Source organism: Aptenodytes patagonicus, chromosome Z (genome assembly GCF_965638725.1).
Source record: "Aptenodytes patagonicus chromosome Z, bAptPat1.pri.cur, whole genome shotgun sequence".
Taxonomy (NCBI): Eukaryota; Metazoa; Chordata; class Aves; order Sphenisciformes; family Spheniscidae; genus Aptenodytes; species Aptenodytes patagonicus.
In genome coordinates, this window is record NC_134982.1 from 6,458,056 (window position 1) to 6,484,693 (window position 26,638).

Genomic DNA, 26,638 nt, shown 5'->3' on the forward strand with positions numbered 1-26,638 from the left:
TCTGGGGGTGCACAGTGAAAGAATGAGAAGAAATTAAAAAAGTTTTGCAGCACAAGAAAATCTGATTAATTATGAAGTTTTTCTTCACCGTGAGAGTGGTTAAACAGTGGAACAAGTGTCCAGAGAGGCAATGAGATGTCCTTCCTCAGAGGTCTTCAAAACTTGACTGAATATGACAGGAGTAATCTGCTCTGGGTGGACTCACTATGAGCAGTAGTTTGGACTAGATGAATTACAGAGATCTCTTCCATCTTAAACCATGCTATGATTCTCTGATTTCTGTACATCTTTTAGCAGAATATATTAATTCCAGCTTGAATAATTTGTGTCAGCCATAGTAACTGCTTCTTCTCTCAGAAATGGGATATACATTTCTTTTTCCACACCTTTTTCTCCAAGATATCATACCTATCGTCTTATTAATATTCCTTCCATCGAGTACAACAAAACTTTACCACAGGCAGTTGTCGTTTTCTAAACCATTTAATAACACTCATTTTATTTCTAAGGGTAAAAAAATAATGGGGTGATAACATGTCCTGAATTGCTAGTGACAGTAACTGTTAAGGCTTCAAGCACTTACTGTTTTTCACCAGCTGCTGCTTTTAGTACCAGCAATTTTATTCCCCCAAACCTAGGCTTATTTATGTATTTAAGAAAAAAAAAAAAAAAAAAAAACCAAAAAACAGCCATTAGGAAATTGTGAGCAAGCTTCCTGAGAGAAATCAAATGAGTTATTGTCTGTCTTTGTCATTGTTATACCTGCATAGCTGGGTAAAGATGTCACATTTCCACTCTGTGCCCTGAACCATGGTGTTGCTCATCCAGGCATGCATGACGATCTGCACCGGTTTCAGATTTATCTACCAGCCACCGTGATGATCAGTGATAAAATACTATTAATACTTCATCAGCCAGATTAGGTTACTCCTGAAAAGCTGCATCTTTCTTCCCCCCTGCCCTTAATACTCTTTATGTTTTAAGGTATTATTTATTTCCCACATAGTACTATTTATGCATTTATTGTAATTTATGTGTTACCTGTTTCCTGTCCTTCATTTTCAATTTTTTCTGACCGGGAGGATGCAGAAGCAGTGGTTCACCTGGCTGCTTGTACTCCAGGTTGTGACCCACCATTTTTCCTCTAAGAATTTCTGGAAAACCTTGAGAAGAGGCAGGAGGGCAGCCTGGCTTGTGGCATCCGCACTACACACACTGTTTTTTCATCTTTTCAGTGCCATTTCCAGAGTCTGGCCAGACTGCAGGTTTGAACTAGCTAGCTGACTGAAACATGGGAAATAAATAAATGTCAGAAACCAGCTCTAATCTGCAAAAGAGCTGATGCTGAATGCCTCCCGGTACTGAAGGGACTCTTTAGAGCAGTGTTTTGTCAGCCTCCACATCCAAGTTTTGCTGTAAAGCCAACCTTTTCTGCCAGGTATATTGGAGAGGCTCGATCTGATCCCAGCAGCATTTGTTGTGTGTGTGTGTGGTTTTATGTGAGTAAACGCATATTCACACATGCCGCAAGGTAAACTGAGCTCCAGCTTTATCAGTGGCGGACTGAAAAGTCTTTTACTCTGGATAAGAATATGAGTTTATCAGCTGTAATCATGATTTGAGCTTCCAGGGTGTATTAATACAGCATCTTTTACACATCAAAAGAATATCTGCATAATTGGATGGATACATCATGGATAGAGGAGGTTAAACAGATGCTTCTAGCAAGGAGTTTTTGCCATTCTGTTTGTTAAGAGTCTGTTTTCTCATTCTACCCCTGAGCTAGCATAATAAAGATATAATCTGTCTTCCTCCCCTCCACCATCCTTCCACCTTCACCCTTCTGCTTCTCTCTTCTCTCTTCACTATATCCTTTCCTTTATGGCAATAAACAAGAACTAGCATCCCAGCCAACCTGTTTGATTTCAGTCAAAAATTAAGATTCTAGAAAAAAACCCTATTGATTAATCCTTGAGCATCATCATTGCTTAAGTTTCTGTTAGTAAAGTATCCAAGATGTCTTGGGGATGTATGCAAGGAAGTTTGGGGCTATATTCAACAAAGTTAAGATTCTGCCAGCTGTTAGCTGTTACTTTGCTCACTTTAAGGTGCTCAGTCTTCTGAGTAAAAATCAAAGCCCACAGGCAGCAAATGTAGAACAGTTATCCAAAGAAACCGCCCGCCAAATGGGGAGCTTGCAAGAGGACAAGCTAACCACAGATGTACGAACAAGTTACCACGGAAACTATCCGAGTGCATGTTCTTAGCCTGCAGCAAAAGTGAGGTAATTTGAGCGAGGTTAGCAAGCAATAAGAGAGCTTGTTATGTCTAATTAGCTAAATGCATTCTTACAGCTCTTCCTACCCACTGGCCATTTAAGATTTTTAATTTTTCTCCCTCAGCACATTCATTTCTCATTGTTATCCCCTTCATATGCAGTTCTTCAGACTCAATATTTTATTATGCATTGTCCACGCTGGCAGATCACATCAGATGATGGAGCTAAGTGGATGCTCCTTATGCAGCTGTCATTCCCATTTTAAGGTTCCTATGTCATGGGCCTCCCTCTTTCAATGTTCCTGTGATCAAGAAAAGACCCTTTGCTCATCCATGAGCTCTCCTTTCAGCACTTTAGAAAGGAGCTGAAAAGGAAGACTCCAGTGAAGCTCCCATGAATTTTTTCAGTCAATTCATATTCTGCAAAAGTGTAATATTTTGCCTGAACTAATATTGACATGAGGCAGATCAATGTCATCAGTTTAATAAAGATACTGTGCAAGTATTTCCTGTAATGGGATTGTTTGACAAACCTTCCCAATAAACTTCAAAATTACTAAACCCTCAAAATTAATTACATGTTCCAAGAAAAAAAAGTTCACCACTCCCATTTTCTGTTATAACATCCCCCTCTCATTGCATTGAGTAACTTTTTCTTTGAAAGCAACCCAAGTAATAGGTGGAAAGGTGAAACATTGTTCTGTAAATTGTGCATAAGGCACTTTGATACCTCATACATTTCAGCACTTGCTTACTTCAGCAAACAACTTCTGGAAAAAAAAAAAAAAAATTCCATTTCAGTCCAAATCTCTAGAAATCCATTATAAATTCTTTCTCTGCCTCCCTTCTGTTGAATACCCACTTCAGCAGCCTGGACAGAATCCCTGAATCCCAACAGATGACAATTGCATGGAGATGAAGGGAGAAGGGAGAGATTTGTTGCAATTTTTTTTTTTCTTTTCACTGCCAGGAACTTAGCATGGTGTTCTCTGTCTACCTGCAAGCTGAGTCTGGGAGTATGTTTAGATGTGAAAACTGTACACCAGAATATAGGTGTATTGCACTCCATGTAGTGTGAAGCAATATGTGGTGTCAGGACATACAACACTATTTACTGCATTTGGAACAGATATTTTTTGTGACCTTTTTATTCCAGTGTTGGAAACTCATATTCAGCTTAAACATAAAGGGAACTTTCAGAGCTTCATTCCGGTTGTCTGTTCATATGTCTAAAAATGATACATTTAATTGAACACAAGCTTTGGATACTTTGGCTTAAAAGATTATTTCAGTTCTGTGAATCACCAATATTTTTGTTTGGTTGTGTGGGGTTTTTTTACTTCATTTACAGTTCTTCTTTGCGACTGTATGTACCAACACACTCAAATAAACATACAGCTGTTTCTGTCTGTCCTGGTTTTGGCAGGGATAGAGTTAATTTCCTTCCTAGTAGCTGGTACAGTGCTGTGGTTTGGATTTAGGATGAGAACAAAGTTGATAACGCACCGATGTTTTAGTTGTTGCTGAGCAGTGCTTACACTAGTCAAGGACTTTCCAGCTTCCCATGCTCTACCGACTGAGAAGGCTGGAGGTGCACAAGAAGCTGGGAGGGGGCACAGCCAAACTGGCCAAAGGGACATTCCATACCATGTGACGTCATGCTCAGTACATAAACTGGGGAAAGCTGGCCGGGGGGGCCGCTGCTCGGGGACTGGCTGGGCATCAGTCGGCGGGCGGTGAGCAATTACATTGTGCATCACTTGCTTTGTGTATTATTATTATTATTATTATTATTATTATTATTATTATTATTATTATTATGGCTGGAAAGCTGCCTGTCAGAAAAGGACCTGGGGGTGTTGGTCGACAGCCGGCTGAACATGAGCCGGCAGTGTGCCCAGGCGGCCAAGAAGGCCAATGGCATCCTGGCCTGTATCAGAAATAGTGTGGCCAGCAGGAGTAGGGAAGTGATGGTGCCCCTGTACTCGGCACTGGTGAGGCCGCACCTCGAATACTGTGTTCAGTTTTGGGCCCCTCACTACAACAAGGACATCGAGGTGCTGGAGCGTGTCCAGAGAAGGGCAACGAGGCTGGCGAGGGGTCTGGAGAACAAGTCTTCTGAGGAGCGGCTGAGGGAACTGGGGTTGTTTAGCCTGGAGAAAAGGAGGCTGAGGGGAGACCTCATCGCTCTCTACAACTCCCTGAAAGGAGGTTGTAGCGAGGTGGGGGTCGGTCTCTTCTCCCAAGTAACAAGTGATAGGACGAGAGGAAACAGCCTCAAGTTGTGCCAGGGGAGGTTTAGATTGGACGTGAGGAAAAATGTCTTTACTGAAAGAGTGGTTAAACATTGGAACAGGCTGCCCAGGGAAGTGGTGGAGTCCCCATCCCTGGAGGTATTTAAAAGACGTGTAGATGTGGCTCTTAGGGACATGGTTTAGTGGGCATGGTGGTGTTGGGTTGATGGTTGGACTCGATGATCTTAGAGGTCTTTTCCAACCTCAATGATTCTATGATTCTATGATTATTACATTATTATTATCATTTTATTTCAATTATTAAACTGTTTTTATCTCAACCCACGAGTTTTCTCACTTGTGCTCTTCCAATTCTCTCCCCCATCCCACTGGGGTGGGGGGAGTAAGCGAGCGGCTGTGTGGTGCTCAGTTGCCAACTGAGGTTAAACCACGACACTGTCTCTTCCTTGTTTTCTATTTACCTCTCCAAATTTCTTTCTGATTTCCTTCAAATTTCTTGAAACACATTTCCTAATCTTCAGCAGACAACTGTGGAAAATAGCACACTGAAAGCAGCGTCCTACTCTGCCCTCCTCACTGACTCCTGCTATGTTTTCTTATCTTCTCATGTCAGTGGAGTGTTTTCAGGACAAAATATTGCTGTTAGAGGCTGTGTTACTCTCATCTTCAAAGTAACATAATGACAGAGAGATTTGCATAGGTTACCAGGTGGTGGTAAGTGGATTTACTCAGTACCCAGTCTGCTTAGTGCCTGAGTCCTAATGAAGAACTGAATTCAAGTGACTAGTGGAATTTTAATGTCTAACACATAAATGAAAATAGCCTACACCAGTCTATATATAGATAAAAGATATGGGGGCTGGCTCTACTGGACTGATAGTTAACTTGTGCTCACAAGGCAATAGAAATCACTTGCAGTGTTAAAAGTTCAACACTACTAACTTTCTATTTGCTTAAAAAAAAATCTAAAAGGTACATTTGCAGCTTCTTTTACATGTACACTTTTTAATAACCATCTGCTGTTGTTAACACATGATAATTGATTTTTTGTTGTTGTTGCTTACAAAAAATTGAAAAGATTTTCCTTTCTTGTGAACTTAAAACTGCAATTCCTAGATTTTTTCCCTACAAAAACCTGGTCTCTTCCTGTGGGTGTTCCAAGCTGAACTGATATAGAAACGTCTGCTTTTTGCAACCATCTTATGGCCATCTATGTCTTCAGCTGAGCGTTGCAATCAAAGTACCTTTAAAGATGATGGACAATTTAGAAAATTGTCAGATCTCTGAAAAATGCTTTGAGCAATTGACTTGTACTTGTTCATCTTGAAGACTGATGCTAAGGATTTAACACTTCCACATTCTCTTCAAATTAGACCCAGAGCTACTGCTGACTGATGTAAGATCATGTGGCTTTGAGTACCCAATTCAGTCAGATCCTGAGGCCATCTCTCTAGAAACATTTCCTGGTATAAAGATGCTTTAACCCACTCATCAGTCTTGTTTTTGACAAGATAAAGCCAAAAGAGTACAGTCTGTAGTAGAGAAGAACAACTTCAGTCTCTAACCTGCAGACAGCACCCTGATTCCATACTGATTTTTACATGAAATGAGACGTTGATTTAATTATTTAGCATTACATCTGTGAAATAATGAAGCAACATTATCACAAGTTGGAAACAATAAACCTAGGAGCCTCATGTGTTTCGCTTGCTTTGCAACTGGGCAACTGCATGAAGAATATTTCTCTTTACTCAAAACATTTGCCCAAAGCAGGAATGAAATTACCTGCTGGCATAGCTCCTGTGTTACAAGGATACTGTGGATCCAAAGTGTGTGGGGAAAAAAAATTCAACAGGAAGAGAAAGACTAGACAAAAATCAGTGTTGGGCCATAACCTCCATCACAAAAGATGCTAAAAATCTCTAGAAAATATTCAAGTGTGAATTAGCATTGGATCTAGAATTTTTTCATATGAAAAAGAGTGAGACAGATGTATTTAATGAAATAGCTAGGAATAGCTTAGATTTTTCATATGAGAGTGTAGCAATGACCATAGCAGGTCAGAGGAAATGTCAGTCTAATCTAACAGTGGTCAATAGTGAAGAGCATACGAACAAGTGTTCGGTCATGCTTCATCAGATTACTTGCCCAGCCCCCAACAATTTGCAGTTCCCTCGGATCGAATGAGAGTATGATTCTTCCTGGCACAGAACAGAGAGTTTAAGCCGTGTTTCATGTCCTGCCTTAGTGACTAACCAGGTGAGAAGTGCATGATTTGGGATAGATGAATCTCTCCAGTTTTGTCTAGAAATTTATTTTTTCTCAAGACTAATATATATTTTAAAAAATAGGCAAATTAGTTTTACAATCCCACACTCTCCATCCTCCATCCCCTAAAAATAAGACACAAAGCTCATCACAGAGGGCCCAGACAATCCTATTATTTTCTGCATTGCTAAAACCGCATTTTCCTCCCTGTCCAAATGCAAAGGCCAGGTTACGAGGGGAAGGGAAAGAATATCTGAGCCTCTGTAATGCAAGTGCCTTCAAAGGTTGGAACAGCTGAGGACGTGAGATGTGTAGTACTGTGCCATGTGCTACTTCCATGGCATCTGTCAGGGCATAAGTTCACACAACAAGGCCATATGTACTCTTTGGCCCAGTCTGCTAATCCTGTCTACTCCCATGGCCATTCATGATAGACCCCATTCTGGTCACCAATAATTCTTAAGTGTGAAACCAGTAAAAAGTGTCACAGAGTGGCGAGGTAGGAAGGGAAACTCATAAGACACCAGCTTTCATGTAACTCTGGGGAGGGAGAAAGAGGAACAGAACTAATTGCAATACTCTCACAATAACGATTAATTGTATGGCAGCTTTTATCTCATCTGGCCTTGTAATCTAGAAAACCAGCAGAGCTGAGCCTGCAGAATTGCCTGCCATGAAGTTGGAGTAAGGTTTGTTCAACTAATTACTCCTGAAGACTTCCAAATGGATTTAAGAGTAATGGTGTTGACATGAAATTCTCTTCTCACATTTCTGCAGTGTGTTACTCATTTACTGCTCAGGCTGTTGAAAAGAAGTGTCTGCTTCCCAATGGACTGAGGAAAAAAAAAATAAGGTGCACATGTTTGGTTTGAATGAAAAATGCTGGTTTGTGTCAGAAGAAACTAGTTGGGAATTCTAGTGGAATCTTGGCCAAATCAATTTGGTAACTGCAGTGTATACATTTGCAAATGTGATCATACATAAAGATTAAAATGTTTGTTTGCAGAAGGAGAAGTTTCAACATTATATTTTTAAACAATAATTCACTTTAAAATTCATTTAAAATTCTGAAACAAAGTATAAAGTTTGTGTTGAGGGAGATGGAACTGGAGATTTTAACACCAAGGATTTTTGTTTTACTTTTGCATTTACTGTGCCTTTGTTTAGACCTGAAACATAGTCATATTGAATGTCTGGCCACAGAGAGGAAACACTGGTTACTCACAAAGCCTAGTCGTCAACATTTCTTTCAGCCTGAATTGATTTCCACTTGATCTTGTTTTTTCCCCTCCTTTCAGGGATGTCATTGCTCAGTGGCAAGAATATGATGGGCAATTTATAAATGTAAATATCTGAAGAAAGAGAAGAAGGGTAAAAGGGCTTGGAACATTTTTTTCTTCTTTTTAAAAAATATTCCATGACAAATATTATGTGATGCAGCAATAGTGCTGCTTGTCTTAAAAAGACAGAAAGATTGATTTTTCTGTTTTATCTGGTTCTGCTCAGGTTTTCAACCCCAACCACTGCTGTAATATCCGAGTATTTGAGCTTTGACCTGAAAAATAGCATTTCACACTTGGAAAGACCCTTATTCCAGCCTGTAGAAAGTCTTTGCCACCACGCCTGTTGATACAACACTTGTCCAAGGAAAAAATGAATAACTGTCAAAAATGACATAGATACAATAGAGCTGTTTTTAGGTTAGTGGATTGGGTTGCATGTTTCTCAAAACAGGAATCAAATGCTTCCAGTGAAAGCCTTTGGCTCTAGGAAGGGCAGGTGGCAATATAGGAATGCTCAGTTCAGCCTCCGCTGGACCCATTCCCATCTATCAAAATACAGAGCTTGTCCCTGTCCAGATTACTGGGAAGGTCCCTGATGCTTGTCAGTGCTGGGTGGCCGGGAACCACCTAATTTCTTCCTGGTACCTTAGACATAGAGTGATGAACTGAGACTAGTGAAAATTGGTCAGTCCTGGTTGTTGTTCGTCATTAACGAGAAATCTTGCAGGTGTTGTGTGGGAGTGCCTTTGGCATAAACTCAATGATCAATGCTGGGATCAATAAAATTATCGTTCGTGTCAGATAGGCAATACCCATTTTTTGCTTTTTGTTGTCCAGGATGACATTCACTTTCTAGACCCATGAGATTATTCTCTTTTTCTCTTGGCAAATTTGCTTATTGGAGACCTAGGAAATTGTCAATACCTTTGATCTCTCCAGCTTTTTCCTGTGGCATATTATAGGTTTGCGCCTGTACCAAAAGCTGATGATGTTTGTTCTGATATGCTGAGGGAATGGACTGTGAAGGGATGTGAACATTTGTGTGGATTCTTCTGGATTGCCTGCCTGTCTCTAAACTGATATCCAGGTGCTAATACACAACCTGGCATCTGGTTGCTTGTTTTCTGCAATAGGGCCTGTCGGGAAGCAGAAAAAATCCACTGGAGATGAAGGGAAGAGACGTGGATCTTTCCTAGACATCATTCAGAGGACTCGTGGCTTTTCCTACCCCTCTTATTATTCGCTGTGGTACAAAAAAGGCTGCTAAAGATGCTGCATCCCTCCCCCTATGTTCTTAAACAGTTATCTTTTGTTTACAGCTGACATAAATTATTGCCTGTCAAAAATACAGAGCTTGATCAAAAACCACTGGAATTCCTCCTACTAGCCTCAGTGGGATTTAGATGAGCACTCTGTTCAGCAACGTGTCCCCTTCTGTCTCTGATTAGTGATCAAGACCTCATGTCTTCAGCAAAAAAATATCGCAGAACGAAGCTTTTGGATCTATAATTATTACACTGTTTCCCATTACAAAGTTAATGAGGACTGCCAGAGTGGAAGTCTGTAACAAAAAATTTAGGAGAATCCTTGCAACCCTTAGCACTCCACCTACAGCCTCCAGACCTCTCCATGGCAACCTGGAGGTCCAAATCACAGGGGGAAAGCTGCAAAAGCCATCTCAAGTAGACCATGCTGTTGCAGGGATGAGATGCACAAATGGAAATGCATTGCTTTCCTGCATGAAGGCCACCACTGGCTCACCCAAGGTGATGCTGTTGACTCTACTAATACAATCTCTGGCAATGAAATCTACTTTGGGATGCTTCTGTTGCTGCTTTGACCAAAGGAGAGACAAAGCCGAACACAAAATAGTCTCGTCTTGATGGAGATTTGCCAGCTAATGACAGTCCAAGGGCAGAGGTAGATTATTGATCTGTTTAGTTTCTTTGCAATTTCCTTCTCCGATCCAGATATTTTTATGTTCTGCCTATGGGGGCCAATGATTGCCAGTGTCTCCCCACCCACCATCCAGCCCAGGTAGCTTTGTGCTCTCCTTTTGGTTGTGCAGGAGCTGACCTTAGTGGGGAACTAGCTGTCTTAAAGATGGCAGCTCATCCATCACGGCTTTCACAGGCTGTCAGCATTGCATTTAATCTTACTTGTAATTTTCCAAGGGAGGTTTGCAAAAGCCACAAACAGAATCTTAATGCTATAAAATGCGGTTTGTAGCCAGTAAATACTTCCTGTCTGTGTGAAGCTGTGCTGCGTTCCAGCTGCCCTGAACTATCCGGAGATGAAAAACTCCCAAATTCAGCCTACAGTCCCATGTGCTATCCACAGTCCACATGCTGTCATAACCGGTATATCTTCCCTCTCAACTCACATGTGCCCAAATGGGCACTCAGAACCATGCACTTTGCAAGGAAGACGTGAAAAGACTTTTTTCCTGGGGCTCACACGTCATGTTCATGAGGCTTCATTGCCCATTTTATGGACTTGACCTTCTGGGGGATCTTGCTCTTTGGTTATACAGCGAGCTTCATGCCCTGCTTCTGTAAGTCTTAAACCAAACCCCTCCCAGACAATCACAGTTTTTAAAGTTTGGATTAAACTCAGGAAGCTTCTGCCAGCTCCTAAATTTTCATTTTTCAATATCTTCATTACACCAGTCTTCCTCCTTCATTCCCTTCTTAAGGTTTACCAGCAAAGAAACGAGTTAAATAGGAATGAATATAACCAGAATTCTACTCTGGGAAACAATGCCAGATTCAATCACGGAGGGTTACTCTAAAGATGAGATATAAAACTCTGCTTCTCAGATATATATTCAATAGAATGACCTCGCTCCCTGACCTGTCTGTCCGTGTCATGCTGACAGATCATATCTTCCGCTGATCCAGACCCGCGGAAGCTGCAATTTGTCAACAAGTCCCTGAGCTGTGCAGATCTGGGATGGATTTCTATGATATAGTTTTTCTTCTGGCAATAAGATGGGAACAAGGTAAATCCCTGGAATTATGTGGGTGTCAGTGACCTCATCAAGGGCTTTATCCCTTGTTTCTCATTCCATAGGTGTCTAGCCTCTTGACCGAAATATGAACCAAAAGAAAAATGTCTATTTTTCTTCTAGACATCTCTCTATATTTACAGTTTCTTCAGCAAACAGATTAGTTAGGTTACTATAGCTATATTTTCATTGGTGCTGGAAGCAGTAGTGGTAATTATGACAGCATTAGATTTCAGAGAAGTCTGTTTTCAGCCTTGAAGCTGAAAAACTTCAACTAAACATCCTGAAATTGTTTGTGCCAGGTGTTTTCCTCATGCTGAATTAGTTCATAAAATTTCACCAAAGCAGTTAATCAGTTCCTGAGGGCAAGATTTAAGAAAAATACCATACTTTGAAATGAACTATTGCCATTAATAACTTTAATGTTGTCTCTGTAATTTGGTAGGAAACAAGTCCAAAACCAAACTTTTGCTGCTTTTTACAGAAATCCAGCCAAATTTGGCCAAGTTACAAGCCCCCAGCCACATAGAGACTGGGAGGAAGTTTTTCTGCGCAATTTATTTCTCCTGAGTATTCTCCAGTTCTTACAGCTCTTAGCAGTCTTTTTTCATTACGGAGCATAGCATGTCTTCTCTGCAATTGTTCTTCCTTGCAGGTGGGACAAAACATATTTTTGATCCTAGAAAAGGGGGGGGGGGGGGGGAAGAGTGGAACGAAGGAGGAATCAGATGGGCAAAGATTAGAAAACCACTGAGCAAAGGGAAGGGCAATTTTTTTATATTTGAGTATTGCTGTGCTTGCATCCTAATTATATATACAGCCTTACCATTCTTTAACATAAGGATGTTTCAATTTATGTGCATTTTTTTTTTCCTTTTAGGTAAGGAATGTATAAAATCTTCACTGAAACTGCAGCTCTGTGTAATCGTTTGCTCAGAACTGCAGTCTTTAACAAAATAAAATAAAAAACTCCTACAGCTCAAGCAAAGCATAGCAAGGAAAAAAAATGATTATAAAGTCCAAAATAGACCAAAATAGTCTTCTATCCAGACAATCAATTTCTCAATGGTGCCCAATAGACATATTGAATCACGCATTTTGCTTACACAGCTGCCCAGAGAAAAACAAGGACCATATTGCTACCCATCTCCTTTTGCTAAAGGTTGGCAATTATAGCAGTTGGAAAGCGGTAACAATCTTTCATTGTGTCAGTGAGTATTATTCAGGTTGGCGTACAACCTCCCTGCTTACCCTTACAATATTCCTAATTAAATTAAGATTATACCTGTAACATAGAAGAATGATCCTACTAATGTTACAAAGTTTGTGACTCAATGCAAAGGCGATGGGGAGGAATTCTGTGGTCTGTGCTATGCGGGTACATGCTTGGTGCAGATTTACCTCCAGGCTGGAAAGAACTGATTTTCTGTTTCATCCAAAATCCTGTTTCTCATTGTGTCCAGCTTTACAGACAGGTACAAAAAAATGCATGGTGATGTCATAACTTTATCATAAAAGGCATTTTTCTCATGGTAGGTATAAGAAAGTTTGTTTGTATCTTGAAACCTCAGGGTTTATTTCCCTGATAATCATAAATGGTACATTCGGTGCATGAAGGTAGAAATAAGAAAAAAAAACCCAAGATTAGTCTTGTGGTAGACAGTAGCAACTGAGACTTTTCATAGCCTATTATGTAGCCTTTCACAAAGCTGTCTCAAAGTACTTTTTTGCCTTTTTATCCAGATGGTTGGAAAGTTACTTGAATAAATCATGATATCCAAATACAAATTAAAAAAAAGGCTGAAATTTCTGACCTAGAATTTGAATATACACCATACATTTCAGTGACACACTTCATTCATTCAGTTTTATGTTCAAATACTGAAAAGAAAGTATAGTCTACTGGCTGGAAAGCTAGCTTAATATTTAGAGGCTCATAGGGTTTGCTCCTCGTTTTGCTGCAGACTTGCTACATGTTACTGGATGAGCTCCCAAAATGCAAAAAGTACCTTAAGTGGTAGGCAGTGGTACTCCTTATGGTAAGCATTTAAACTCTATTTAAACCACACATTAATCAGCATGCTGAGCACCCTTCCATTTAGCAGGCTGGCAAGTCAAATGCCAAGAGGTAGCCAACATGGAAATTTTAGGAATAGGATCCTTGTTTCAAAATTCAGGCAAATTAAAAAAGAGCTCCCTTGGTTCCCTCTAGATTCATGGCGATTCCTCAAAGTACAAAGATGCATTTCCTCCACGTTCTCTGAGAACAGTAAGTACAGGAAGCCACTTAGGGAAGATGAGCTGAAAAACAAATAGATTTTGGATCTTTGTACAGCTCAGGCATGAGCTCAGTGTTAGGATTACAGGCCTGCCAAGACCAAAACACTTAAAGGCGTGCTCAGAAATTAATGTGACTGAAAATTCTTGAGGTATGAAAGCTGGTGTGCTTAAGGAGTCAGGTTGCCTCCAGGATTAGGTTAATGCTGAACAGGGATTTTCTAGGACCTTAATTCTATGTAAGTCTTTTTGGCCATCCGTTCCAGCCTGTGGAATAAAGGTACCAGCACTATCAAACTGTACAGGATTACTGCCCTAAAGAGTGGAAATGCATGGAAAAATTGATGCATCAGAATTAGGGAAATAATATACCTGAGCACATGAATATTGCCAGCGTGCTCTGTTCAAACATCTCATGGATTCAGTCTGATCCTTTTGCTCTTGAATCTTCTCTGTGGGGTACTGTTAGAATACTTTCCTGTAAAATTAAAGGTCGGTGATTTGCAGTATCCAAAGTCAGACTACATATACTGTGATGGTCTCGTGTTGATTCACGCTCTGTGCATTAGGCAACATTTATGGACTTTTATTTTCCTTCTAGGTCTCAACTGAAGAAGGAATGAGCTTAGCCAGAGAATACTCCTGCTCCTTTTTTGAGACTTCAGCTGCTCTCCGCTTCTACATTGATGATGTCTTTCATGGACTAGTGAGGGAAATCCGAAGGAAAGAGTCTTCACTGCCCATGGTAGAGAAGAAGATGAAGAGGAAAGATAGTCTGTGGCGAAAGCTGAAAGGTTCCCTGAAGAAAAAGAAGGAAAGTACAACCTGATGGCAGTTCCCCATGAGCCACCCATCAGAGGCTGACCACAGTAACCTGTAACCGTTCAAAAAGGCAGCATTGACACAGCATCTTCCAGACCAGGTCCTGGAGTTCCTTCCCTTCAGCCCTCATGCAGAAGTAGCTCCTTGAAGGCCCAATTCATGGTTGCCCTGTGGCTCCTCTGTATTATAGATAAAGTCACTTAGCATACCCTCTCATCCCTTCTTTGCAAATCTGAGTGGAGAAAATACTGTGGTTTTTTTCCCTATGGTCCCTGGCTGGTCTTCAAATGCTAGGAGTTAAGGCAGCATCCAAGGCAGAACCAGCTTCCACCAGCTCTAGGACAAGGGATGCACTTATTGCCTCCTCTTTACCTGCATGGATCATTTCACCATCCCAGGAATGAATAACATTTCATCTCAATGGTCATTTTAACTGTTTAAGGACTTTAGGATTTGACCTTCAGCTTTGCATTCACATGTAGGTTTAGGGTTAGACTGTGCTCAGCCCGCGTGCGCGTGTCTGTGTGTGAATGTGTGTGTATGAACCAGGCCCAAAGGGAACGCTTGCAAGCACCCGATTTTGACCCTGTAGAGCCCCATCCTCATTGTGTCCTTTCCATTTAGCAAGAAGGGTTGGCAAGCATAGCACAAGTCATGCACCAGCCATCCAGGGGCTGCAGGACTACTGTTCTGTCTCCTCTGCTCACTACTCACCAGGACTGGCTAGCAGAGGTGCAGTGTCCTACAGACATACAACGCATTGGCCACACTCCTGCACCCCACCAAGGAGCGCACAAAGGCACTGTCTGTCTGATGCTTCCCAGAGCCCTCCCTAGAGTGGTGCAGCTCTGTTCCACCGTGTAATAACATCTGCGATGTAGCATTCAGCCCTTGACTTACTAGAGAATTGCATCAGGTCAGTCGCCATCTTTCACAGTCCTTGACCATCTGAGTGAATCATTTGATCGATTGGTTGGACAGGTCTTTTAAATATTCCTTTTTAAAGCTGGCATGAAGTAGAGTATAGTCTCATCAACTTTTTTTCCCCCCAGACTTCTTTTACTATTGACTTTATTTATAAAGTTTACAATTAAAACATGCATACATTTTGTCAAAAAATAAAGTGTGATTTCCATGAAACCATACTAGTAGTCAGTGTCATTTGTGTCTGTCCTGGAGTGATAATCGATATCATTAGAAAGATATGTATGTTCGTTAGTAAATGTTCAGTTTTTCCCTTCTTTGGCTATTTTGCAGGGTTCAAATTAATTATATTTTGGATGATCTGGGGAGCAGTTGATTTGTTTTCTCTGTTAAATTTGAAAAGGTTATGGTTTCATGAAGAATTTCAGTTCATTAAAGTCTGGTGTTTTGTTCTCCGCTTCGCCTTCCTTTCAAGAAAATCCAGTGATATTTTTTGACTTGTCAAAAATTCCCTGTCAAAAATTCCCCATCAAAAGTACTACTTTACTGTATATAGTTAGATAATATGTGGCTATATTTCTATTTCAGAAAGATTATTTCAGAGGAATATAAACACATACATGCATTTAAGGTGAATTTTCTATTTCCTGCCTCCAACTGCTGAAGTCTGCATTTATACTATTGTAATTACTATTATTATTTTACCTGTATTGCCACAGAGATTTTAGGTCAAGCATCCTAGAGACAAAGCGATGTGCTTGTCCAAAGGGTTTATGAGCTAAGTATTGGTGGAGAGACAACAGGAGGCTGCACTGAACAGATGGCAGCTATGAGACAATAAATAACAAGGGGAAACATCTGTGACTGTTCCAATACTGCACACTGCATAGAGAAGGATGAAGCAGTCGTTCCATGCGTAAAAGACCATAGAAATTACTATTCTGAGAAACCTTGAGGGACGCTCATTGGTATTTTTCAGGCAGATGCCTACGCTTTGAGTCAATTGAAAACCATTTAGTATTGGTTATGATGTCATTTCACCCACCCTATTGAGGGGCATATTATATCAACACTGGCTTGGCTTCATAGTTTTAGGGGTACCTTGCTTCTGGTCAGTTTGCAATATAGAAAAGGTTGCAGAAGAAGACATAGATACAGTCTAAGATTAAACCTTAAATGGATTAATAAATTAAACATGCCCATTCTCTGGCATTAAGGTCATCTGGCATGGAGCAACATCCTTCCATACTATTAAACTCTTTTAGCCTTCACAGCAGGGCTACCACACACAAACTGCTGTTGGAAGTGGTCCCTGGACTATGCTAGGTTCTGCACCATGCTTAGCAACTGGTTACAAAAGTGGTAGCCTGACATGGTCTGAAACCAAGCTAGGGATCATTTAAACAATTTAACAGTATAGATGTGCTTGGGTGCCTCCCTGCGTATGTTCAAATTACTAGCACAGACACAGCTTACATAGTCATATTTTTAGGTCTACCAAGCCCAACCAAATCTCCAGGTTTTTGAGTGTCTCCAGAACCAGCCCATACATGCAATGTTTTGAAAGATATTTGGTACTAGGTTAGTCTCTTCAAGAAGAATGAGGCAGCATACCCTCTGAGGATCTTCTGCTACATCTTCCATGAGCAATTTCAGGCATCTGAATATGTATGTATCTCACTCCACTTTGATCATATAAAACTTGAGCATGACATCTAGTCATTAAGAGTCCCTCTTTGGTTAATAAGGAGAGAGAGGTTCCTCGGGTTGGTGATTTGTCCCGTCTATCTTGGATGGTTAGCATAGGATGTCTCACCCCCTGAAATGGCTACCTCTTTCCGGTGACTATATGTCGCTCTATAAAGAGCAGCTTGGTCTCCAAGCCTAACTTTTTGATGGTTAAATTCAGGTATGATAAACCCTATCTTTAATGATTTGTCCACCCAATACCTATGGCAGAGAATGGTGCTGTAAATGCTTGGCATTGAATCTTGTCTCTGAAACACCTGACCATCCTTTATTTTTAAAATGGGAAAGTCACTCTGATTTACCATCACCCAATTCCTCAATAATCTATAATGCTTAACCTCAGTTAATTGAGCAAGGCTGATGGAGGTTATAGTCAGTGAAGATAACATAAGTCATAACTGCACAAGAGGCTGGGTGCAGCTGCTTTACCTAATTAATCATTATGATTCCATCACAGAAGATGGTATTTAGCTGTCAAACCTAGCTGACAGAATTAAAAAACAGCAGCTCTGTGTCTAAAGACTTTTCCATCTCTGACTAGTCTTTCATCTAATCACGTCTGGAAGATTTGAAGAAGGAAACTGATCACTTTATTTTGCTGTGTTACCTACAGTCCCATGAAGGTGGCAGCTATAACTTACTCCACCGTCAGACTGTGTCGCAGTTGGACTGTAATTCAGCCTCCTTCAGCATTATAATTAAAGCCAGCTCATAAATAAAATAAAATAAAATAATAATGCTTTGCAAATGTATCCATGGTGTCTCTTGCAAATACATAATATGTGGCAGTTAATTATCCTTCTTCCCAGTTATGGCAGATCACATGTTGTATACAGTTGAGAAGTAATCTGGGGAAGGCTGTAAGTCAAGGTGGAAAATTGCAGTACTTAAGTTTTCCTTTTTCGTGGGTTTTGCATACAGGCCTTAGGGCTTAAGCACAGAAACCTTCTGTGTTCCATCAGATTGTCAGTTCATGAACTACGTTAACGGTCTGATGTCTTTACAAATGATTGGAAATAATTTCTTCACACACACAAAAAAAGTATATTTTGAGACTGAGTTGTAAGAACGCATAGCTAGAATGAAAAGAAGGAATTCTCCTCATTTTATCCGCTATATATATTATATAATATAAACACACACTCTATATAAACAATATATATAAACAATATATAAACAATATACATATTTTCTATATGTCTCATTCTTAGCCTTTCTTAGATATTTGAGCCCTCCTTGTATCGTGACAGATGATAGAAAAAACATATGCAACAAGAAAAAGATGGGCCTCAGCAGAGTTTACTGTCTCATAGTGATGATTTACACTCTACAACTGTGTCAACATCTTCTCCCAAGTTGAACGTTACTCTCTGTGGGCCAGATTGTGATATTTGTGATAAGCAAAATAGTTGCCAGTGGGCCTTCTTGTAGAGACAGCAAACAAAGGTACCCACTGCAGCCACCTCAGAAGGTGATACCGAAACAACAATGGCGACTGTTAAAAATTAAACTGAAGACCATCAATTCATTTCATATAAATCACAAGAAGTTTATAGTTAGCTATAAGTATGCACCAGTGTTTGCCTGAATTTGTACTAGCAATTGAAAGATGGATGTCTAATGTGGACAATTATGCTAATATAATTCAATTAAGTACATTTACAGTAGTTAGCCATATTTAGACATCCCCCTCAGGGACTTTTATTTACACAAGTGTTCATCATGCACACTGCTCATTGCTTATGACTCTGAAAAAGTCCCTGAAAATTAGTAGAGGAAAGGCAAAATTACAGAATGTGTCTTTAATACAGTATTAGAATCTCTTTCTCATAAAATTGAATGGCAGTTGAACAGAATAGCGTCTTAGACCAGTTCTGACCAGCCTCCTTTTTAGCACTGTTTCTAGCTTGATCTGTCCCTTCAAGTATGTGGAGCTCCTTAGGATGTCTGCCTGGCAAAATGATTTGTAATGGGGATGGCATTGTCTCACAGATGCTGTGAAAGTCACCCCAAGCGGCATTGCCCTGCACCTCTAGCCTGATTTATCACTCCCTGATGCTCCTGGTTCTAAGCCTCCTCAATTTGAGCCCTCCAATTTTGTTACATCGTGCTGAATTATGAGGTTGTTTTGTGATGAGGACAAATGTCCACTCAAGAGCACCAGACTCATTTCATGATCTGAACTTTTCCCCCAAGAGGTAATAAAGACAAGAACATACAAAGCCATTGCATCACCTACTGTATATCTTCTGTCAATAGATAATTAATGTGACAATGAGATTTTCCCATTCTCGCACTTTGTCATGCATCATTTTTTTTACAGTGCTTTTAGACTTACAACTGTTTCAACAACTACATGACCAAGCTCAAAAGCCATTATTTTTCATGGCTGCAGCTGAAACAGAATTCCAGTTAAAGAACAATGTTAGGAAGGTAAAGTAAAGCAAGTCTTTTACATTAATATTACATTACCTTTATTTGTATAAAAGAAAACAATATCATTTTACCCTTTTCGTTTAAGTATAATTAATAGAAGAGGAAGGCAGTCTATTTCACAACTATGAAATTCAGTGTTCAAAAGTTTTATATTTGTCTGCTCTTGCTGCATTCTGCAAACAAGATAGTTTGGAATTCCCGGTCCTGGAAAGAATAAATCAGGACAGAGGTTGTAGATTCAAGATTTGTTTCGTAAATGATGGTTGTGACTTCAGTCAGCCCCTTCCAACATTGTAGCCTGACAAAGATTCCTAGGCAGTTCCTTCCATTAGTTTCTCTGCAACCCCAAAACATCCAGGCTAACCCTTCCATCTTAAGCTCCATCCAGATAAACTCACTCTTTTTCATTTTTATTTCATTTGCTCTATTGCATCACTCTGAGCAATGTAAAAGATGGTCTTCGGTGCTTTTGACAAACTAAAGACACTGCATCTGCTACCTTTTCCATAAATTTCCCATTAATTTAACGTTCATACTAGGGAGAATGAGTAATATTTTTAATGATAAAGTTTTGCAAAGTCACTCAGCTTTCTGATAAGAAGCTGACAGTTCCTGCAAACTGACTTTGCCTCCACTGCTAGGCACTGCTCACTAATCACAGATGCCTCTTTATCTAGGACATTGAATGAATAAGCTTGAACACTTAAGGTATTCAGTCAGTGTAAGTGGGCAGCTCTTCTGAAGGCAATGGAAAATCTTACAGTTGATTCATATCCGTCTCCAGAAAAGAATTACACGTTATCGCATGATGATGAATATACTTCACACAGAAGAAGATGAGATTTCTGTCCCTGAAAACTTACAAAGGCCATAACCCAAAGCAAAAGACAATTTAAGGAAGACAGAATAAACTGTCTTAGTAATGGGAAGGATAGGCAGAGGCAGTAGAGGAGAATACAGTATGAGTAAATGCATGAAAATCAAGTGAACTTGGAAAGCCTTACACCATTCTCCACTCTGGATGTGTCTCAATGCCTTCTAGAAGGTGAATAAGAGCAGATATAATGACAAAAAGATACAAGACAAGCTCCAGAGATTTGGGTCAAGTGCACATACCATAGGAGTTTGATGGAGGATATTAAGACGAGATGGGTGATACTAAGAGCAATAGAAATTGATGATCATTTGCTTCATCCTGTGGATGATGCAACTGGGTTGGCATAGAAAACGAAGGGAAGAGGTTAGAGAAATTACTACTGCTGTGAATATGCAAGACAGTTTTGGAACACAATTTAATGAAAAAAATATGGAGAACACAGCACAGAATGGAAAACTAAACAGGAAGAAACAATATCAAAATTCAGTGAAGTCAATGGGAAGTTTGGATTTCCTTCCCTGCAGTATGCATCAGCTTTCAAATGAGGATCTGGCTACAGGTGACTATGGAATAAGTTGCCCCTTCACTGAAGCTTCTTTGGATGCTTATGAGAATACTTACTTATCTCTCTGTGGTGTCTGCTGGCTCCCCGTACTGTGTATGCTTCAGAAACTGAAAGCAGCTGGTTTCAACTGAACAGTTGGGGAAAAAGTAGGATGCTCAGCTCTGTATTTTGGAAGGGTAGTAGCAAAACCCTCATTTATATGCCTCATAACTAACATAAAAGATGGTATGATAGCTCCCTGCTGAAGATTTTAAATGGTACTTCAAATATGTGGTTTCATCTGGGAGAGCAGCTTCCAGTTTGCAACCAGTGCATGCAGATCATTCGCCGCTGGCTTTTTCCCTCCCACTGTTCTCAGACCAGATGTTAATGAAAAATGTAGGAACCTGTGTCTGCTCTCCTGTTTAGTTAATAAGGTGTTCACCAAATACTCCTGTCTTTATCTAGCAAAACTGGATGAGATCCAAGTTATCAGAGAATGCAGCAGGGATGTCTTTAAGGAGGCAGATGTTGAAAAGAGTACTTTGAAGAGTTCTTCAACCTGTGCGGAGTTGATTACCATGATGTGGATGAAAGATGAGAAGAAAAATAGATGAAACCACAAAGCCTAGGAGAATATGCTATACCTGCCAACAATAAACTTCAGAAAGACTTAAGTTATAGTAGCTGTAAATATTGCTGTGATAAAACTTCTGAGCCAAGATAGACCTCCAGGGACTGCCGAGAAATTTCAGAACAGTCAGTACCATATCAGTTCTTTCACCTGACAGAGACTTTTCAATCCACTTGCCACTGAGTGATAAAAATCCTTATAGGGAATCACAGTGATTTAAATAGACAGGAAAAGAAAAGACATACTGTGACACAAAAGGACCTTCACTTTTCATGTATAAGGAGGTCTGACTGGTTTGCAGGCTGCCCACCTTGTGTCAGATTTTGTAAACTAAGACCAGGTTTGAAGACCACTGTTAAAAACCCTCAGTATACTATGGACGTAAATCAGTGTCAATAATTTCATTGATACTCAAGTGTCTGTGCTGATCTTCAGCCTGATACTGAAGCAGACTGTCCTCCTTGGACAACACCTTCCAGATACCATATAGAAACTGCAGCCCTAGATATTAATTCGTTGCCATATGGTTCATCAGTAGAGTTGCGTTGATGCTGAGTGCTAAACCTCAGGCTCTGCCTTACAAATCTGATATTGGGCCCATGGTCACCTGCGGGTCTCACTTAGAGGGCAGGGGCTAACAGAGCTGGACCCTGAGGAGGAATTCCTCTTGTTTCACCCATCACAACCCTTTGGGCTGTGGCTGGTCCTTTCCCCCTGAAGCGGCCATGAGCAGGAGCAGGAGCACCATCACCGCTGGGAAGGCATCTGAAGGCAGATGCGCTTCCCCAACCGTCCCTCAGCTGTGCTGATCAAACAGCAGGGGAATGACAGCTCTTCCTGACACATTTTTCCCTGCAAAAAATGTCAAAATGCTAGAGTGAAATAAAATGCTTTTTACCATTTTGGAACTATATGTATTAGTTTCATCTTGTAAAGCAGGGTGGGCACTATATGACTGCTTCCTCACTGGGAAATATATACTCTATGCGTCCTAAATAATCTCACAGACATGTGTATAATCATACAAACACATACTGTGTTCAAACCCCAGAATTTCATCTGTCCCCATCTATCTTGCAGCTTGTGTCTGAAGTAAAACTAAGGCAAAAAAAAAAAAAAAAAAGTATTATTTCTCCACATTTTTGTGCCACCAGAGGAAAATAAGAGGCCATGTTCTTGATAACATTACTGTTAATACCCACAGCATGTATTTTCTGTGTGCCTCACTTGGAATCGTTCAGTTGCTGTTTTACTAAACATACAAATCATAATACTCTCACTTTCACTGTAGAGAAACCCAGGAAAATTAGCTTAAATAAAATGTATAACTTTTATGTGGCTATATTTACCTAAAAAAAGTACTAAACATGCAAGTGCATCAGCTTGGGCTTGTAATAATTCAGTGAGGATGAGCAGGCTGTTGGCACTTGGTGGGGTACTTGCATATGACTTATCTTAGAGATTTCTAATCTGTGTAATAAAAATGGGCCAGAGAGAGAGAGGAGTCTGCTGGGACGACTTTGGGTATGTACATTAATCAGTAGTAATAGAAAGAAGTAAATAGAAGCTCAATATTTGGCTAGCTTCCACCTGATGAGACACATTTGATGGTAGGTAAAGCTTCCAAGGGAACTGGTAAAGGCCTTTACATTTAGCTCACCTATATGTAGACAAGATAAAGTGCTATGTGTTGTCCTACTAAGAACTGTCCCAGTTTAATAGATCATTTGTCTCTCCAGCTTTCACATTTCTACCAGGGGCTGCTGTGCTGCTGACTACAAAACAATGACTGGATTTGAAAGAAGTATGAGTATTATTTACCTAGAAATAAAAAACATTTCTCTTTAGAAAATAATAAGTTGAAAGGGATAGGGGTCTAGTTTATTCTGGCCAATTCATAGTATTTTTTGTGGGATATTATTTGGTTAGATTTCTGAATTTAAGCACTTGCAATGACTTAGGTAAAATGACTAACATCTATCATGGGTTTCCCTCTTCTTATGGGAGGAAACGCTCTCCGTATATTCTTGTTTTGCTATACTTCATATTGCTTTGTCTTAATTAGACATACATACATACATACATCATAACATACAGAAGAATGTATGTTCTACACTGCAGCCAACCAAATATCTGTTTCCTACTGAGGCCAAAGCAGAATCCCAGGAAAGAGGATTAAAACATATTAAGATATGTTACATGTGCTCTCTCAGACATCATTCATCAGAAACTTCCCAAGTCAGAAATTATTTCTGTAAAATCAGTGATCCTCAGTTGACTTCTCTTTCATAAACTTGTTCTGGAAACCTTTTTTGGGCCTGTAAACTTTTACATCACAACATCCAATGGCTAGGACTCCAAAATTTAAAAGTAGAGGTTTTGTGAATTCTTCAAGAATTACCCCCCCACCATTTAAGAAGACTCTGTTTACCTCTTCAAAGTAAGAGGGTGACTCCAGGCTAAGTTGCACAAGACTTTCCTGAGAAACCTGGAGAAACACGAATGATTTGCCTTTTATGTGGTAGAAAGGGTATTTTATGAGTGTCATAAAATTTCATAGACTTTCTCTGGACATTTTCTGTAGAAAACAGCATTTAGACTGCTAGGGCTTGATTTCATTAGCTAAATGTGGGCTTTTCTTGCCTCTTGAGAGACCCAAAGGCACTTGCAGCATCCACATAGAGCTGACAGACATGTCATGAAGAAGACACCCCAACCCTTCTGTAGCAGTGGCTGGAAGCCCCGCAGGGCACCCCGGGAAATTCCAACAGCACGAGGACTCCTTGGGCAGGTAGCTATTCATGAGAATATGGGAGACAAACACAACCCCACCATAAGAAGGTGTCTTATTGCGAATTATTTGCATGGGATGATTCCTGACCCATGCCAATGTCCAAATGGTGCCAGGGCATTGCTTCTGGGGAGCTGGGTTTGCCCTGAAGGAATACGGAGCCAGGTACTCCGAGTACTCTGAGATGTTCTCGATACATGCATTTTACAGACAGGTCCATATATATCCACATCACTCTGTGACTCTGGGCCACATACTCTTCTCCAGCACAAAATTACAAGATTGCCCTCTAAAGTAATCACTAATGAAAAACCTGTAATTCCCCGCTGCAAGGGGAGCAATCTATTTCCCATTCCTCCTGGCAGCTGCTTGAACCAATTTTGAGCTGTGTGTGTGAAACAGCAAAGTAAGATGGGACCAGTGCAGCCAACAAAATTATTACTGGCATATTTTCAACTCACTAGACTATGTCAGAGATGATAATGTGTATTTTGTTGCCTTGTAAATATAAAAACAAGTTCTAGAGAATTGTGGCAGCTGCTCTGAGATGTGATAGAAGTTCAGCTTCTATGAGCCATCAGGAAGAAATATAAGTAACTTTTGAGTTTGCAGTGAAAATGAGTGTTACAGAGTCTAGAAGCAGCAATGCATTAGACAAGCTCATTTTTTTGAAAAAAGGCCTTCCCCAGTGGAGAAAAATGTTTAAAGCAGTTACTTATTTACTGGACTGGATCTTGAACTTTTAAGAAGGATGTCCTGTTCCGCATCGGCTCTGGGTACTCTACATGCTTTTCTCCAGCTACGTTTATTTTACCTTCGTCCTAATTTCCTCATCTGAGCATAGAAATTAAAAATGAAGCATTACCTGTGTGGAAATGTGTAATCTAAGCTTCAGGGATATTTCTGAAATGTCTAAACCATATTTTCTCGGGCTTTTTCAAAGTCTTATAAAATTACCAGGATATTCATTGAACCAATCACTTTTCTTGGAGGACAAGCCGATAGTCTAATAAGATCACCTCCCAAGTCATTTCGATAAGGATGCTCTCTGCTATTACCCCACCCCCCCAAAAAATCCCATAAACACGTACACAAGATAAATGCACAGCAGTATCATAACACAGCAAGATTTTTTTTGACAAAATAAGAATTAAGCTGAAATATTCAGGTTTAATCAACTCTTGATGACTTAAGAACCATTCCCATTAGGAAACCCTTTGTGAAAAAATAGAAGATTTTAAAATTATTTTTAAGAGCAGTAGATTGGTTTCTTGAAGGCTTCCCATGGCTATACCATGTTCAGTGAGGCTTTTCCTCTGTTTAAACATAGCTCTAGACCACATTATTTCTGCTATCTGACATATACGAATTTAAGAACATAAATAAGTTTTGCAGATCATGTATAAAAATTACAAACTTGTCAGGTTATTTATATATAAAATTAATACCGTAACTAAAAATCTGTAATCTCTTGACAGAAAATATTAATTTTTATTATTAGAAGGCATGCTTTGTATGTTTTCCTTGTTTCCAGTTCAAGTTCTATGTAGTAAACACTGAATAATTGTTTTCTTGTTTCCTTGAAGGTAGCTTTGATGGAAAACTATAAAAAAAAACAAACCGCCATGTCAGAATTTGAGGGTTTTGAAAAAAAAACTTTTTTCTTTTCCTTTCTTCCCTTTTTTTTTTCTTTTTTCTTTTTTTTTTTTTTTTCCTTTTTTAAAATCTGAGCTGGTTGATGGTTGCCAGGGAATCAAGAGAATCTGTCTTCATATTTACAAGGGCTTTGTCCAGACAGTCTTTCTTTATGGCAGTGACATCCCCTATGTTCCTAGATGACCAGGCAGGGCTTAAAGCAATGGTATTGCCTCTTGCTTTGTACAGAACCAATATTCAGTGACCCCCCTTTGCGAACCGGTCCACATCAGCTAAACCTCTGGAGCAGAAATGTCACTCAGCAAAACAAGAGCAGCAAAATGATACATTTTCTGCCCATTTAGCACTCAAAATCTGGCAGCACAAGGAGGAGGGCAGGGCTGTGGCAGTTGTAACTTGATTGCCTCCAACTGTCTTAGAAATGCAGCCTTGGGCCCTAAGTAATTCTGTGCTTGGCAAATGTGTTTAAACATTATAGACAATAAAGAAATTGTAAAGGTTTTTTTTACAAATAATTATCTCTTCTAATTAGGCTTGTTAGGAATTTGGCTTAAAATATGGTAAAAGGATAATTTGAAATGGAAGAGAATGGTGGAAGCTTGTTATGAAACTCTTTTTCCATCCTTGATGTTATATAACTTAGATTTTTATGCCATTATCCAGGAGGACAGCATCTCGTTTGTTACATACCGTCGCTATTGTTACACGCCACCTTTCGACTAACAAATCTGGAGTACAATTGAGTTTATAATGAATCTTCCAGTGCCATAGGTGCATTTTCAGCTTCATACATTGAAGGCAAAAAGAAATTATAAAGCTGAAGTTGTCCAAAATGCGT

The 26,638-nt window shown here is 39.9% G+C and overlaps 1 protein-coding gene across 1 annotated transcript in view; it reads left to right on the forward strand.

Annotated features, from left to right (window-relative positions):
- Positions 1 to 15,313, forward strand: part of LOC143172549 (GTP-binding protein Rit2) — a 181,777-nt gene extending 166,464 nt beyond the window's left edge. Inside the window, exon 5 of the mRNA XM_076362118.1 lies at positions 13,969 to 15,313. Within this exon, the coding sequence (XP_076218233.1) occupies positions 13,969 to 14,196 (228 nt within the window). The 3' untranslated portion in view covers positions 14,197 to 15,313. The remainder of the gene's footprint in view (positions 1 to 13,968) is intronic.
- The last annotated feature ends 11,325 nt before the right edge of the window (positions 15,314 to 26,638 follow it).